Source organism: Dermacentor albipictus, unplaced genomic scaffold (genome assembly GCF_038994185.2).
Source record: "Dermacentor albipictus isolate Rhodes 1998 colony unplaced genomic scaffold, USDA_Dalb.pri_finalv2 scaffold_22, whole genome shotgun sequence".
Taxonomy (NCBI): Eukaryota; Metazoa; Arthropoda; class Arachnida; order Ixodida; family Ixodidae; genus Dermacentor; species Dermacentor albipictus.
This window is the reverse complement of record NW_027225576.1, coordinates 3,579,978-3,596,451: the sequence shown is the minus strand read 5'-3', so window position 1 is coordinate 3,596,451 and position 16,474 is coordinate 3,579,978. Positions and strand designations below refer to the sequence as shown.

General features: G+C 48.0%; 1 protein-coding gene across 1 annotated transcript in view; it reads right to left on the bottom strand.

Moving 5' to 3' along the window:
• Positions 1-16,287, bottom strand: part of LOC135915771 (uncharacterized) — a 44,327-nt gene extending 28,040 nt beyond the window's left edge. Inside the window, exons 1-3 of the mRNA XM_065448882.1 lie at positions 16,216-16,287; positions 8,854-8,940; positions 4,101-4,187 (exon numbers count right to left, since the gene is read on the bottom strand). Coding sequence (XP_065304954.1) covers positions 4,101-4,187; positions 8,854-8,940; positions 16,216-16,270 — 229 coding nt within the window. The 5' untranslated portion in view covers positions 16,271-16,287. The remainder of the gene's footprint in view (positions 1-4,100; positions 4,188-8,853; positions 8,941-16,215) is intronic.
• Between the last annotated feature and the right edge of the window lie 187 nt (positions 16,288-16,474).

The following is a 16,474-nucleotide window of genomic DNA, read 5'->3' as shown; positions in this document are numbered from 1 at the left end:
ATGGGAGCAAGAAACGTCGCTACATTAATGTACATGCCAAGCCGTACACATAATGTGTTACCGTGGAGTCGTATATAAGTTTCCGCTGTCTTGCGGTAAGACATATGTCGGCCAGACTAGGCGATCCGTAAATGAGCGTGCGCGGGAACGTGAGCTGTCACTGAAATGTAAAGACGGAGCACATTTGCCTAAGCACTGCAATTCACATAAGTGTGAGCCACGACTGGAGAGGATACGTATTCTTGGAAGCAGCAGGGAGACCATGCCACGTGAATTTGAGAGGCGTTTCATATTAACGAACGAGGTTGTTCTTGTTTTAGCGACACCTGAGTTTTATTTGTGCATGCAGAAAGCAGCTTTTTTTGATAGCCGGCAGTGATTAGGCTGTTGCGTCGTTCGAGCTGTTTTGTATGTTGCGTATTCGCCTAGATACTGCATGTGACACAACAGAGAATAAACAGTCGGAAGTTGGCGCTCCCCTTGTTGCCCTTCCGCCATTTCTTGTTTGCACCAAGGCGATCATATTTATTATCTACTAAGCAATATGAACAGACTTGCCCAGCTACATGTACTTCAGGAAAAGGTCAGCCGTAAGGGTGTGTAAATCGCCCACCTGCATAGAACATACTTTCTTTGGAGGCAGACGAAAACTTTGGGTGTAGTGTGCTGGTCCCATCGTCGCGGGCCGAGCCCGTCGGCCAGCCCAGTTGCACGAAAACAGCTAAGTAAAACAATTATCTGGTGGTCGTACGGCCGCCAGAGTTACGTAACTCACAACATTTCACTAAACAGGTTTACAAACGATATTACTATTCGTGCCATCCAGTTCAGTCACAAGTCCATCCACAAGCAAAATACACAAAACGTGTGACGAGGTCATATTGTAACAGGTGTACTTTACGAGCGCGCCGTTCTGCCCGCTTGAAGAGCTGCACTGCATTGCAAGTGACCGTGCCGTCAACGCTCTAGCTTACGTTGGACGCTGGAAGGACGATTTTTTTTTTTGGTAATGATAAAATAAAATATTCTTGTATTTTTCTTTACTCGTCACGCATATATAGAATTGATTAGAAATTTTATTTTCGCTGAATGAATCGGCGTCTCGCTTCAATTAAAAAATGTTTTTTTTTCTTTCCCAGAGTTTGTTCCCTCCAAACATAGTCGCGCTTCAATCGCTGCTCCCATAACCGCCCTTCCAAATGTCGGTGACAATATGTACCGCACCGCCTTTCGCCCGAATCTCCACCACCTAGTGCGCCAAGTGCGTTGAAGACTACATGAAGGAGAGGGACCTCAGGTGCTTCACCGAAAAGTCCGAACTGCTAAGAGTCGGCAGACATCCCACCAAGGCGAAACTGGAGGTCAGCCTCGAAGGACAACTTATACCCGAACGCAACATGATACGCGTCCTCGGCATGGGGCTGCAAGGCAGCAGAAAGTGCAACCACACCATCGGCCTCCTCAAAAAGTCGACCGAGAACGTGAGTAGAATGATAAACAGGGTCTCCCAGAAGAGGCACGGCATGAGAGAAGACGACACTCTCAAGCTCGTCAACACCCTGATCGTCAGCAGAGTCATGTACTCGCTACCCTACCAAGTGAGGACTAAAACGACCAACGAAGAGATCGAAGTCGTCCTGAGGAAAGCCTACAAGACGGCGCTGCACCTGCCGAGAAACACCTCCAACGAAAAGCTGATGCAACTAGGGGTGAGCAACACCTTCGTCGAAATGGCGGAAGCACAGCGGAAGGTGCAAATGAAAAGACTAACGGGGACCTACACGGGGCGAAACCTGATCGGTAGGCTGGGCTTCGAAATAGGAGACGTCGACCGGTACGAGGACGTGCCGGCGGGAATTAGGAAGACCTTTAACGTAAAGCCTATACCGAAGAACATGGATCCCAGGCTCCACGAAGGCAGAAGGAAAGCTAGGGCCGAATACATAGAAAAGACAGTGGCTAGAGAAGAGAACACTCTCTTCACGGACGCGAGTATAACTGTAATAGGAAGCGAGGCAAAGGCCATCGCGGTAGTAATGAACAAGGAGGAAAAGCTTGTCTCGTGCGTCTCGGCCGAGATATGGAGCGTAGCTGAAGCTGAGGAAATCGCCGTGGCGCTGGCGGCGATGCAAGGCTATAGGGGGAATAAATCTCTAAATATTCTCACAGACTCGAAAGAGACCTGTCGCAACTATATGAGGGGCAGAATATGCAAAACTGCCCTTAGGATCCTCAGAGGGAGTAACCCGTCGGAGGAGGCGGAAATCAAACACAATCTGATCTGGATACCTGGGCACGAGGGCATAAGGGGTAACGAGGCGGCGGACGATCTAGCTCGAGCTAATAGATTCCGAGCTGGGCAGCAGCAGGAGTACCGCGCTAGTTACGCCGGGATCCTCAGTGACAGTTATTCGGAATTACTGCAACACTACAGGGGGACTAGATTCAAGTACCCACCGCCCCATAAAGCACTGACGAAGGAGGAAGCAACGGGCTGGCGTAGGCTCCAGACAAACACCTTCCCCAACCTTTTCATATTAAACAAGATGTTCCCAACGCAGTATAGGGACACCTGCCCCTGGTGCGGGGCTACGCCCACACTTTTTCACATAACTTGGGAGTGTGAACGAAACGACGCATTCCGCGATCATAAACCCCCGAGTGCGGAGCATTGGGAGAGCCGGCTCGTCAGCTGCGAGCTCGCCGTCCAAAGAAGGATGGTGGAGCACGCTAGGGACGCGGCCAAACTCAGTGGAGCCCTGGACTGAGGGACCACCCGTGCTGAAGAGGCTTCCCTTCGACGAGAAGACAGCGGGACGAAGAGATGACCTCGATCCGCGAGAATTCTATTTTATGCTTCAATAAATGTTTCTCTCTCTCTCTCTCTCTCCACCACCTATTTCGATCGACCTTGATGCGACCGCGCGCAGCGACACCTAGCAGTCCCGAGAGTGATCCGAAGGAACTAACTCCACTTATATGGCCCGACTCGGCAGCTGTCTGGAATTGGCATGGTGCCAGTGTTGGTGGTGGGGCTTCCACTGATCGCGAGTTTGCATGCATTGATTAGGCTATTGCCGACTCAGGCTAAGCGAGTTCCTACAAATTAGTTTTGACACGGCGGTGTCGCTGCACGCGTTTGCAGATTTACGTGGAAGTTTTGGCATTTCGCGCGGTGCCAGTAAAGCACGGAAAAAAATATTACGCAGAAAGGCTTTGCTGTTACTGGCTGAATGGGCTGTTTTAGGCTTCGATAACGAATATTCCATCGCAAGTTAAACCCTCACTTTAAAGAAATGAGAAACGTATTCATTTGCACTTCTCTAATTAGACATGTAAAAGGCATATAAAAATTATCACAGTGACGCAAGAGATCTCACGGCCAAATGCCGCTGATTGTACGACCGATATTGCACTAGCTTTGTTTTCACGGCCCGGTAAAAATTGCACCATGTGGTGGATTCGTGGATATATGGCGTTGTGGTGCCAAGCTGGAGGTCGAGGGTACGATCACGGCCCTAGCGGTGGTACTTGGGTGGGGGTGAAATGAGAAAAACGTTCGTGTACTTAGATTTAGGTGGAGTTTGAAAAACCCCAGGTGGTCAAAATCGATCAAGATCTCCGCTACTACAGCGTGCCTGATAATCAGATGTCTCTTTCGGCTCGTCAAGCCAAAGTATTCTTTTCTTATTCGGCTCATAATAACACCGCCATTGCTCTTGATGCATTTAACTGCGTAGAGTGGGTTATGTTCCCACTTTCCATTAGCATGTTTATGTGTACAGACTTGTATCCGTTCATTAAATCAACGTTTTCTTTTATTTCTGCCCCTTCTCCCAGTTTTGAAAGGCGTATCGCTGGAATTGACAGGAGCGGTAAGTACGGAAATATATAAATTATGACTCGATTTCGGACAAATCGATGTTTTTAATTATTGGTATACTATCCCCAGTGCTTTATTTTTTTTTTGTCGGATCACGGCAACATTCAGACAAATTGCATCAACTCAGCTGCCCTCCCCCACCCTCCAAACAGACACACACGAAAGAGAGAGAGAGAGAGAGAACGAGAAAGGTTAATCCAAAGTGACTCTGAGTTACCTTTTATGCATCGGCAGCAGTCATCGGGAAGAGGGCTGAACACTGTTCCTCTTTTGCAGGTCGCACAGAGCACAGTAGCAAACAGCTCTGAAAGAACCAAATGCAGAAAGCCACTTTTTATTTACAGTAAGTAATACTAATATGTATAGAATCGAATATGCTCTCAGGAACGGAGGAAGCCTAAAAGCAGTGAAGAAGAAACTAGGAATAGGCAAGAATCAGATGTATGCGTTAAGAGACAAAGCCGGCAATATCATTACTAATATGGATGAGATAGTTCAAGTAGCTGAGGAGTTCTATAGAGATTTATGCTGCACCAGTAGCACCCACGACGATAATGTGAGAGAGAATAGTCTAGAGGAATTTGAAATCCCACAAGTAACGCCGGAAGAAGTAAAGAACACGTTGCGAGCTATGCAAAGGGGGAAGGCGCAGCTGGGGAGGATCAGGTAACAGCAAGAAATATTTTTTTAATGACTGGAAAATGTAGAGAGGACGGCCGGATAATGGGGCATCTGGCCTGCTACGCTACGTAAGGGAAGGGGAAGAGGGGATGAAAAAGGGTCACAATGGGGGATGATTGTGGGAGGAATGAGGTGAATAACACATTACACAACTGGTTTCAGGCCAGGCCCGTGTCACCTAGGAAACGTGAAAGAGCACGCATTGTCTCTGTCCTCTGCCAACTCTGTGGCCATACGCCTAGCAAGAGGTCCTCCGACAGTGGTCCATTGTGTAAATGTCTCAAGGTATCTGCCATTGTCAGTATTTCGCGCGCATACTCAGGGCACACCACGAGCACATGGTGTATAGTCTCTACAGCGCCACACACTGAACAGTCCGGGGAGTGTGTCCGTCCAATAATGTGTAAATATTTGCCGGTGAAGGCGACGCCTAATCGCAGTCTGTGTATCAGGCATGTATGAGGGCGAGGAATTCCACGCAGAATAGGAAATTTCATATCGGGATCCAGCCTTTAAGGCGGACGTGACGAGTGCCTGGTGGGCCCAGTATCTTCTCGTCGATCTCCTCATTAATTCCGACAGGAGGCATGTGATGTCCGGTCTGGAGAATAACACTACAGTTCGCAGGCCATTGCTGAGGGCGCGCCTCGCTGCAGCATCGGCCATCTCATTACCGTTGAGACCACAGTGTCCCGAAATCCATTGGAACACTATGCGGTGGTGATTTTCTTGAGCGCATGAAAGTAGCTCGGTGATCTGTAGTGCCAGAACCTGATATGCGGTGTGGCGCAGGAAGCATCCGAAAATTTGCAGCGCGAGTTTTGAGTCCCTGAAAATGCACAACTCTTGAGGTATTTCCCCGCAGATGTGGCGAATCGCTTCCCGAATAGCCACAAGCTCTGCAGCGGTTGATGTAGAATTATCATCTAGTATGAAACCTAGAGTTTTTTGTTGGGCTGGTATCACCACAGCTGCTGTCGATGCCTTTGGTGACACGGAGCCGTCTGTTAAACATGAACATATGTCTGGTATTCTGACCAGCTGTATGCGCGAGCAAGTTGTTGTAGTCCACTGGCGGGAACCAATGATTTATTTAGTATGCCGGGGACATGTACGCATACGGAAGGTTGAACAATCACCCACGTTGGTTTGACGGGGTGATATGGAAGGGCATAGCCTGATGTTATGTGGGGTAGATGGCAGCGGAGTGCACTTGTGAAACTGCTGTCCGGCCGCTCATGTAGAACAGACGTCAATGGATGGCAATGGTGTGATGTCAGTAAGCGTAAATATACACGAAGTGGTTCGTGGGACAGGTATACTGATAATGGGTATATGCGGGCTTTCTCAATTGTGCCTTTGTTAGAGGCACGCCGTGGCAAGCCAAGGCATATTTTAAGTGCCTGCGCTTGAACGCTCTCTAATGTCCGTAAGCAGAAAATGCTCAAGTGTTAGGTTATAGAGAGGCTGTATAGAATGTAGCCCACGAATATAGACTGAGAAAGTCGTAGTAATGAGCCTTCCGTGGGGCCCCATTTCATGCCTGCTGTGAAGCAAAGAAAATGGCAAAACAGATTAAGTTTTTGCTTAATATTATTAACATGCCTCGACCATGACAAACCGCGGTGAATGATAATGCCCAAGAATATGTGGTGGGAGACATAAGGTATTATAACACCATTAATGGAGATCGGGTAGCTGCTGAGGGATTTGCACGTGAATGCAACCACAGCACATTTTTCAGCAGCTAAGAGCAGACCCTGACGCCATATGTACCGTGAAGTAGATGACACAGCCCGTTGTAATTTCGCACATAGTTGTGGGCGTATGGTACCAGAAGCCCAGATGCAGATTTCATCTGCATATGCACTGATGTGGATGTGAGCTGGAAGTTCGCTCACCAGGCCAATCAGAGCCACATTAAATAATGTTGGGCTTAGAACTCCTCCCTGAGGAACTCCATGGCATACCTCATGATGATTAGTCTCTCCCTCAAGCGTGGACATGTGAATGACACGGCCGCTGAGGTAGCTCACAGTCCATAGGTAGAGCCGGCCGCCAATACACAAGTCATCTAGGGCATCGAGAATGGCTTCATGAAGGATGTTGTAGGCCCCTTTGATGTCTAAGAAAACAGCGGCAACGAGTCGGCGTCTACGTTTTTCATGTTCCATTGTCGTAGCGAGCTCAATGACGCTGTCAATCGAAGAACGACCCCGCCGAAAATCGGTCATCATGTTCGGATAAACATCATTTCTCTCCAGAAACCATTCGAGCCTCGCCAGGACCCCATTCGTTCCATAACTTTTCCAACACAGCTGACTAATGCAACTGGCCGGTATGAGGTAAGCTCATAAGGAGTCTTTCCAGGCTTCAAAAGAGCAAACAGGCGGCTGATCTTTCGCTGCTGCGGAACAATACCGGAGACCCATGTGTCGTCGTATTAATACTTGAGCAGCGCACTGCGACCACCCCTGGCAAGGTGAGAGACAGACGAGTACGAGATCCCGTCAGGGCACGGAGCAGATGAATGCCGACACGACGCAAGAGCAGCCTCTAATTCGAGCATCGTAAAGGGCAAGTCGTAGTGGTCACTTGAGTAAAGTGGCGCAAAAACTTCGAATTGTATTGAGGCTGGTTGAGTTGTGCCCACAATCATTTTGCAGAAGTGTTCCATGTTGCAGAAGTCACAATGCCTCATGACCTCGTGCGTAGCGGAATCTTGGAAGAACGCTAACATAAACCCAATCCATAAGAAAGGAGACGCCAAAGACTTGAAAAATTATAGACCGATCAGCTTGCTGTCCGTTGCCTACAAAGTATTTACTAAGGTAATCGCAAATAGAATCAGGAACACCTTAGACTTCTGTCACCCAAAGGACCAGGCAGGATTCCGTAAAGGCTACTTAACAATATACCATATTCACGCTCTCAATCAGGTGATAGAGAAATGTGCGGAATATAACCAACCTTTATATATAGCTTTCATTTATTACGAAAAAACGTTTGATTCAGTCGAAACCTCAGCAGTCATGGAGGAATTACGGAATCAGGGTGTAGATGAGCCATATGTAAAAATACTGAAAGATATCCATAGCAGCTCCAGAGCCACGGTAGTCCTCCATAAAAAAAAAAGTCCCAATATAGAAAGGCGTCAGACAGGGAGATGCGATCTCTCCAATCCTATTCACAGAGTGTTTACAGGTGGTATTCAGAGACCTGGAGTGGCAAGAATTGGGGAAGAAAATTGATGGAGAATACCTTAGCAACTTGCGATTCGCTGATGATAGTGCCTTGCTTAGTAACTCAGGAGACCATTGCAATGCATTCTCACTGACGTGCAGAGGCAAAGCAGAAGGGTGGGTCTGAAAATTATTCTGCAGAAAACTAAAGTAATGTTTAACAGTCTCAGAAGAGGACAGCAGTTGACGATAAGTAGCGAGGCACTGGAAGTGGTAAGGGAATATACTACTTAGGGCAGGTAGTGACCACGGATCCGGATGATGAGACTGAAATAATCAGAAGAATGGGAATGGGCAGGATTGCGTTGGGCAGGCATTCTCAAATCATGAACAGCATGTTGCCACTATCCCTCAAGAGAAAAGTGTATAACTGCTGTGTCTTACCGGTACTCACGTACGGGGCGGAAACCTGGAGGCTTACGAAAAGGGTTCTGCTTAAATTGAGGACGACGCAATGAGCTATGGAGAGAAGAATGAAGGGTGTAACGTTAAGAGATAAGAAAAGAGCAGATTGGGTGAGGGAACAAACGCGGGTGAATGACATCTTAGTTGAAATCAAGAAAAAGAAATGGGCATGGGCAGGACGTGCAATCAGGAGGGAAGATAACCGATGGTCATTAAGGGTTACGTACTGGATTCCAAGGTAAAGGAAGCGTAGCAGGGGGCGGCAGAAAGTTAGGTGGGTGGATGAGATTAAGGAGTTTGCAATGACAACATGGCCAGAATTAGTACATGACTGGGGCAGTTGCAGAAGTATGGGAGAGGCCTTTGCGCTGCAGTGGGCGTAACCAGGCTGATGATGATGTGTTTGTGCTCTCGCGGGGAACAATTCTCTACGAGGTCTTTCACGTGCTGCTATCGGCAGGTGGCTATGCTGAAACTCAAAGTTTTCCTTTCATCTGCAGCGTCCCTGTCTTGTCCGCCTCACTCTTGGCGGGATCACGACAGTCTCGCGCGCAAGAATACCTAATTGAAAGCTGACATTAGCTGGCGGCGCCGTGAGTTCCAAGAGCACAGGTTCTAAGAGCTCCAAGGTTCCGTACGTACCGTTCACGCACCGACAGCACTCGTCTGGTGTAGGGCTGAGCACTGTTCCATTTTTGCATTCACCACAGCGTACAGTGGCGCATGGGTCTGGAAGATGAAAAAAGGTTATATAAAAACTCCGGTGAATTGTTGCTTGCATACTTCTCGACTAGACTCCGTATGAGTGCCCATCTGAACGGAAACAAAATCATGGCCTGCGTGTGGTTTTGGTGGTTTTGTTCCTTGCCAAGCAATCTTACACAGGTATTATAATGTTCTGAGGAATATAGATACGCCTGCGTGAAGTGGAAATGAACATGTTGTTGATGATGATGAAAAAACTTTATTTATCCCTCATAAGAGGGAAGGGGGCAACGGAATAGAGGGTGGAGGAGGAATTACTTGAAGTAGGCCTCCCCTATTCTCTCAGCCCACTCCAGGATGGCCTCCTGAAGGTCGGGCCTGGAGCGGCGCAAGGCAGCCTCCCACTGCTCCTCACTAGTTAGTAATTGCTTGAGGAAATGGAAAAGGGGGTGCTTAGGGCACCCCCACATGATGTGTTTTAGGTCTGGTTTGAGAGAGATGCAGAATTTGCAAGGCGGAGAAAGGTAAATGGAGGGATGAATGCGGTGGAGGAGGTAAGCGGAGGGAAAGGTGCGAGTTTGCAGCTATCGCCAGGGAGCTTCACACCTGCGCGGGGATTTGCCCATGACTGGCGGAAAGGTTACACGGACTAGTCAGTAATATGTGCAGATGTCGTGGTAGGTAATAAGCCGATCCCACGTTGTAAGCGTCGTCTCCTCCGTGTCGAGGTCCGACACATGTGATGCCTGAGCCTGGACTGTAAATCCTCGGGCACTGGCATGAGCCGCCTGGTTTCCGGCAAGGCCCGCATGCGCGGGAGTCCAGACTAATGCTACAGCATGATCAAAAGGATGGGCCAAGAGGCGAGCAAGGGCTGGCTTAGAGACCCTGCCCGCTCCGAAGTTTTGTATATTGCTGCTTTGGACATGTTATTATTAACATGTTGTTGAAGGTTAGCGCTGTGTGTTTGTCTAATTTACCTTTGCGTGTCTCTCTCGTTCTGCCTGCGTTACAAGTAGAAGGCACTATATATACAATCGTATGTCGCCACCGTCATGGATGAAATTGTGAAAATAAAAGTGGAATTGAGTGAACCTGCGCATGTGCCCTAATGGTCTTCGTAGAATTTCCACGACCGTTCAAAAGTGTCATAAGCCACGCACAACCAGTAGCGCTATCTGCCGTGGTTCCTTAGTGGCTTTGGTGTTGGGCTGCTAAGCATGAGGTCGTGGGAACAAATCCCGGCCACAGCGTCGCATTTCGATGTGGGCGAAATGCGAAAACGCTGGTCCACGTTAAAGAGCTCCAGCTGATCAAAATTAGTTTGGAGCCCCTCACTACCGGGTGCCTTATAATTAGATCGTGTTATTATACGTAAAACCCAATAATGTAACTTAAGCAGTGGCGGTGTATGTGAGAAAAGAATAAGGAACAAGTAAAGAGAAAACAAACCATAAGTATCAAGGACGCATTGGAATGACAATGTCAAAGTAATTAATTAAAGTCTCGTGGGCGCGCAGGCTTTCGCCTTCATCCTCTTTAGCGTATGCTAAAGTGTCTGGCAACATTTTTCTATCTCCCGAGTACCGTAGCTTTTTTTTTTTTATTCGAAAGCATCAAGTGGACGATTGAGCGAAAAAGCCGGCGTCTGTAGCAGAGAAATGCCACCTAACCTTCCACGCGCTCTGACGCCACGCAAGGGGCGCAACTCGACGGAGCCGAGTGGGCGGAAGGGGGACGCCTGCTGCCAGGCTGGCGCGCCAGGTGTTACGTGAGGAGAGCGGCCATCGCAGCGACCCCATGTCACCCTCGCTCTCGCAAGGATACTTTAAAATCGAAGCTTTCTTTGCCACTTCCTTTGAAATTCCCACTGCTGCTGCTGCTGCTGCTGCTGCTGTGGGCTACTGTCGCACACAGCGCGTCGAGGGGTTGTTCAGAGCGAGCATATACATCACAGGCGCGACTAAGAGAGGAAAGGGGACGGGAGGGACTCGTTTTCACCCAACCGCGTCGAATGGCACAATGCCATCTGGAGCTCCCTGGCCGTCGCCACCTTTAGCTTATAATTACAGCTTGACAGCTGCAGTTATCCGTGACTCTCCTCAGAAGCATTGCAGAAACTGCAGCGCTTCAGAAGAGTACGCATTTGGGCTGGTTGGTTTATGATTACGAGCAGTGAAACAGAGCTAAACAGCAGGACGAGGAGAGGGACAAAGGCAACAGCGCTGACTAACAACCAAGTATCTTTATTTTTTCAGTCAGCATGTATATACTCCACCGCAATCTCAAAGCACAGAATCAACAAAATTCAGCATGCGCAGGGGAGAAAAATGCAATTAATGCGATAGGAAAGAAATCCCCTTCGGAAGGAGAGAAATAGAGGGAAGGCTTACACATGCTTCGCCGCTAACGTGAATGTGGAAAGTTTCGGAAATAAGACGTGCGCGGTCATCGCAATATTTTCACAGGCAGGTCACATTCATTGCAACGCAGTGATAGCTTACTATCTCTAGCTCGTTTTTGAACTTTGCTTGAGTGTTCGCGCATGCGGTCATTGATGCACTGCCCCGTTTGACCGATATAAGAACGCTTGCATGAAAGAGGAATCTTATAAGCCACACAGTCACAACAGTGACCAACAAAAATGTGTCTGTGCTGCTTTTTTCAACTTTTTTTGTTGTTCTCGATCACCCGATTGACTTGATGGCACAGGCTACGTAACTTATTTCTGGCAGTGAACAGGGGGGCAATCTAACGCTTGCTCTGCTGACAGCATTTTTGAGAGAATGCGCAAGCTGGTGCACATATGGGATGACCGCAACCATTTGCCGTGAGCGATTCTCAGGTTGAGTATCTGCCGATTGGTTTCTTTTAACGCTTGTTGCGAGGCTTTGCGCGATGCTGGTTAAAAGCGGTACCGGGAAACCGATGAGCTTCAGCCTGGCTGCTTCCTTGTCGAAGCTTGCTTCCACTTAGTGGTCACAAGCCCTGATGAGGGCCGCCTTCATGCAAGACCTTGCAATACCGCGCTTTACTACCTTTGAGTGCGCGGAGAGAAAGGGAAGAAGGCTCTTATGAGACCGAGGAACGTATCCCCAACATACATGATTGCTTGAGAACAACAGCTCCAAGTAAGAACCTGAGCTTGTTGTCTGACGGATGCTCCGTGGTCAAATTAAAGGAATCTAAAACTATGTGGAAGGCGTCAAATATAGCAAAAGCAGGCTGCGCGTCAGTAGTGTTAGTATTGTAAAAAAATAAATAAGTCATCGACGTATCACATAACTTTTACAGTGCTCGTCTGGCTGAGCTTAGTTGCAAGATTGCGGTCATAGCTGGCTAATAAAATGTCGCTAAAAACAGGGGCTATACATGAGCCGGTGCACACACCTTTCTTTTCTATGAAAAGCTTATCCACCAAGGAAATGAAAATAGAAAGCATTTAAAACCTTAAGAGCTCTAAGAACTTGTCGACATTGATACCAAATTCATTCTGAAGCCTAAGAACACCATATTTGTCAGCGCAATGGCCGACTTCAATGCATACATCTTCTTGAGGCAAAGAGTAATATAAGTCCTTGATGTCCACGGAAAAAGCTCGGACAGCCTTTGGACATTCCTCACAGAGAAAGGTGGAGACAGTACCTCGCGTCTTTATGAGGAAAGGGTCATCGATGTCGAGGAGGCACAAAAACCTTTGCATGAACAATCCCACTTGTCGTTGCCAGGTTCCGCGCTCAGCAACCATGGCCCGAAACGGGCACATTTCCTTGTGCGTCTTGGCTCTGAAAAACACAGAAAGACTGGTTCCTCTGCAGACCTTTATGGAGGAGGCCAGCTTGGAGAGTCCAGCTCTTTCGCAAAATTGAACAGCCCCTGTTTTCACCTTCGCAGGAGCCACTCCATGCGCTTCCTTGACGTTGCCGAGAATGGCCGAATCTGCTTTGCTCTTGTACAGGCCACCAGGCATCACGACAAAACCTCCTTCTTTGTCGGATAGGAGCAGCTTGAGCCCCGCATCTCGAAGGACGGTCACTGCTGTGCCGAGCCGAACTGTGTTGCCTTTTTTAACCTGCTGGGGAAGGAAGTCAACAGCTTCTCTGGTGCATCTGTCTGTTTCTGAGGATTTCCACATTCATGTTAGCAGCCAAGAATGTGTAAGCCTTCCTTCTATTTCTCTCCTTCCTAAGGAGATTGCCTTCCTATCGCGTTAATTGCATTTTTTCTCCCCTGCGCATCCTGAATTCTGTTGATTCTGTGCTTTGAGATAGCGGCGGAGTATATATATGCTGACACTTGGTTGATAGTCAGCTCTGGTGAATTTGTCCGTCTTCTCGTCCTGTTGTTCAGCGCTGTTTTACTGCTCGTAATTGGTAATTGCAACGCTTCCCTTTCTACTAATGTGCGAGGGCAGAGGGGACGCCCGTAGAACTGTATGGAGGAGAAGAGGAAAAGAAGGAGAGGGAGGAGAAGAGGCAGTTGCCATGTAACAGAGGGTGGGGACGTGGCGTCAGAAAGCAAGGAAACCCCACTACTCTACGACAGCGGTTGCGGGGAAACAGGATAGGCTAAAGTTCAATGTACGGTACAGTTCGTTGCTGCTATTTCTGAAAAATAAGCGCCATACAAATATGTCAAATAGACAAAATACGCAGGGCGTGCAGAAGCAGAGCCGCATTAATTAAAGTGCACCGCAGGGTCAATGACACACTACTGAAGTGGTCGAGCGTCAAATGAACAACTTTGCGCCCGCCGCGTTAGCTTTGCCGCTATGCATTGCTAGCGGTCGTGGATGTGATCCCGATAGCGGCAGCCGCATTTCGATGGGGGCGAAATAGTAGACGCACGTGCACCTAAATTTTGGGACACGTTAAAGAGCGTCACGGTGTCAAAATTAATCCGGAGTCTGCCACTACGACTTGCCTCATAATCCGAGTGTGGTTTAGGCATGTGAAGCGCCATTATCCAAGTTTATTACTTCTGCCACAAGGCGATGTGGCTTGTGAGGAAATGGCAACGCTCAACCCTCTCAGATGTTATAAAATATGGCGCACAACATTGCCTCAAGCAAACACCTCTCTCTGTGTGTACTGGGTACTGCGCAGACATACACCAGTGGTGCGTGCAAGGTAACGTTTTACATCAAATCACCACCCTCGTGTCAGACTAAACTTTGAAGAACTTAAGCTTTTGACGTCGGCATAACCGCTAATTAAAGTCAATCAAAGCATCCAGCGCGGAAAGCTTCGCTTACATAGATTCCCACATCGCGTGGGATCTGCATATTTGTATACCCATTGATACCTGTTTCATATAATCAAGTAAGGAGCGCCTGAGAAAAGCGTTCCCGGACGTACAAAAGGTTAGCTATCGTCGCAACAGTAAAAGACGTGTTAGTACACGCAAAAGTCAGCCAACATCGTTCTCCCGTAATAAAAGCATGTTGTCCCCATGGGTGCGAAACCTGCAAGTACGTTCAATGTGACATTAAAATTAAAAGCACCGCAAATAATTATGCAGACGAACTCAAATTTAGCTTCCCTTGTACAAGTTTGGATGTGATTTATTTGCTTCAGTGTTTTGTAAGAAACAATATATCTGTGGATCCGGACCATCAATGAAAGCCACATCAAACAGACATAGCGCGGACACAACTGAAAACCTTCCTAAAGCCGTCGCCGAGCATTTCATCCATCAAGGTTACAAGTTTGACGAACTTAAACTCTGACATCTTACCGTCAAATTTCCGTTCTGAACGACAAACAATTTACAGAGGAACGTACCTTATCCATAAGTTCAAGGCATTGCAACCAATCGGCATAAGCGTTAGTAGGGGAGCTTTAAAATCTATTCGCTATGCTAAATTTCAAGCTATAGGCAACAACACTTAGTTCGGTTGCTTAGTGTTCTTTCTCTTTACGTCTTTTCATTTTTTCCTAGTATTTCATTTAATATATTTATTTTTTTCCCCACGAGAACCGGTTTTTGCCGCTTCTTCTATTATCTCATTCAGAGACACGACAGCCCACGACCACCAGCGAGAAAATAGAGGGGTGCTGTGCACGCCCTTGATGCGCCGGCTGCCACACGTGCTTGACAGCCGGCCGTGTCACTGGCCTTGTGTACAGCCATCCTTTATTCTCAATTCTACACCTTCGCTTGTAGCCGCACCCACCCACCTTAGGTCCTCTCCCCTTTAGAAGAACCCCACCTATATATACTGCGGCGAGGAAAGCCTGTGCGGCCTTGATGAAGACCAGTCCACTTGTCCAAACGTTGGCTCCTGCCTTCACCTTGTTCTCGTTTTGCTCATCGTCTTGAATTTCCATGTCCCGCCTTCCCCGTGTTCTCCCTCTTTTATACCCCTGCCACACAGGCGCACTTCAGTGCGCTTTGAGCGAGCGCCCTCTGCCGCTAGCTTCATTCGCAGACTCCCACGCGGGAACGCTTAGTGACACTGCAGAGCGCACTCGTCTGTGAGTGTGTTCGGCGAACACACTTCGCAGCGGTGCGATGTGTAGCCTGGTTAGCAATGTGTAAAATATAAGTGCAGTAATATTGAATGTATAGAGTCAGGAGTAACATTTAATACCTGTTTGTTTTCTAAATTTGCTAAGGCTACAAGGTAATGAAATGTGCCACACTAGAAAAAAACTTAAACAGCAAAAGCTACTCTCGCTCTCAGGTTGTTTAGGGCCACGCCGGGAAATGGCCTCGCAGTTGTTTGGCTGAACGCGTCGTCAGTACTGGTACTGGTCGAGGCGCCGTCGCTGCCGTCGCTTGTTTCTAATAGTAACAAACTGTCTTTGTGCACGCATTTTCAAGTTAATATAGGCTGTGCCTTCTGACTCCAGATCGCCATCAATCAGAAAGAACACTTTCCTTAGTCGAGTAGTGCGCCGAAGTGTATTTGCTCAAAGTGCACTTTAGTTTGCCCTATAACCCACGCGTTCCTTGTCCGCGCAAGCTGTCGCCTGCGTGCTAACTTCGCCTCGGTTATCGTTATAAGGATGTCAATGTGTAACTAAACGAAATAAATTCGAAACGGAAAACGTATACGGTACCGAGCTGAGAGCCTAAGACTCAGAAGCCGAGTGTCTTACCCACTGGGCTAGACCAAGCAGGCCTCAGCATCCCCTTTTATGACACCAAGTACTTAGATGTCCTCAGACTTTCTTTTTCATACTTCACGGGTTTTATTTTTACATATCATTGTTATATTATAGTCGCTGAAATATTTTGGCTACTCGATAGAATGCTTAGAATACTCTACTTAAAATAGGAGATTGCCATGCTCACCATCTTCACCCGCCGCTAGGGCAAGGATCACCAACACCAAAACGAAGCTATCCATTGATAGTTTTGCTGACTTTTCCCTCGATTCCACCTGGCAAGAAAATTGCGAATGGGGGGGGGGGGGGGGGCGAAAACTTTGCCACTTGTCCAAGCACGCGCCCGACTGCAAAGTGGCAAAGCTGACTGTGTCGCATCGTGAAGCCTGCGTTTTATATAGCCAGTGCAGTTTGTCCCTGGGCATGCGACGCCGTCGGTACAAACA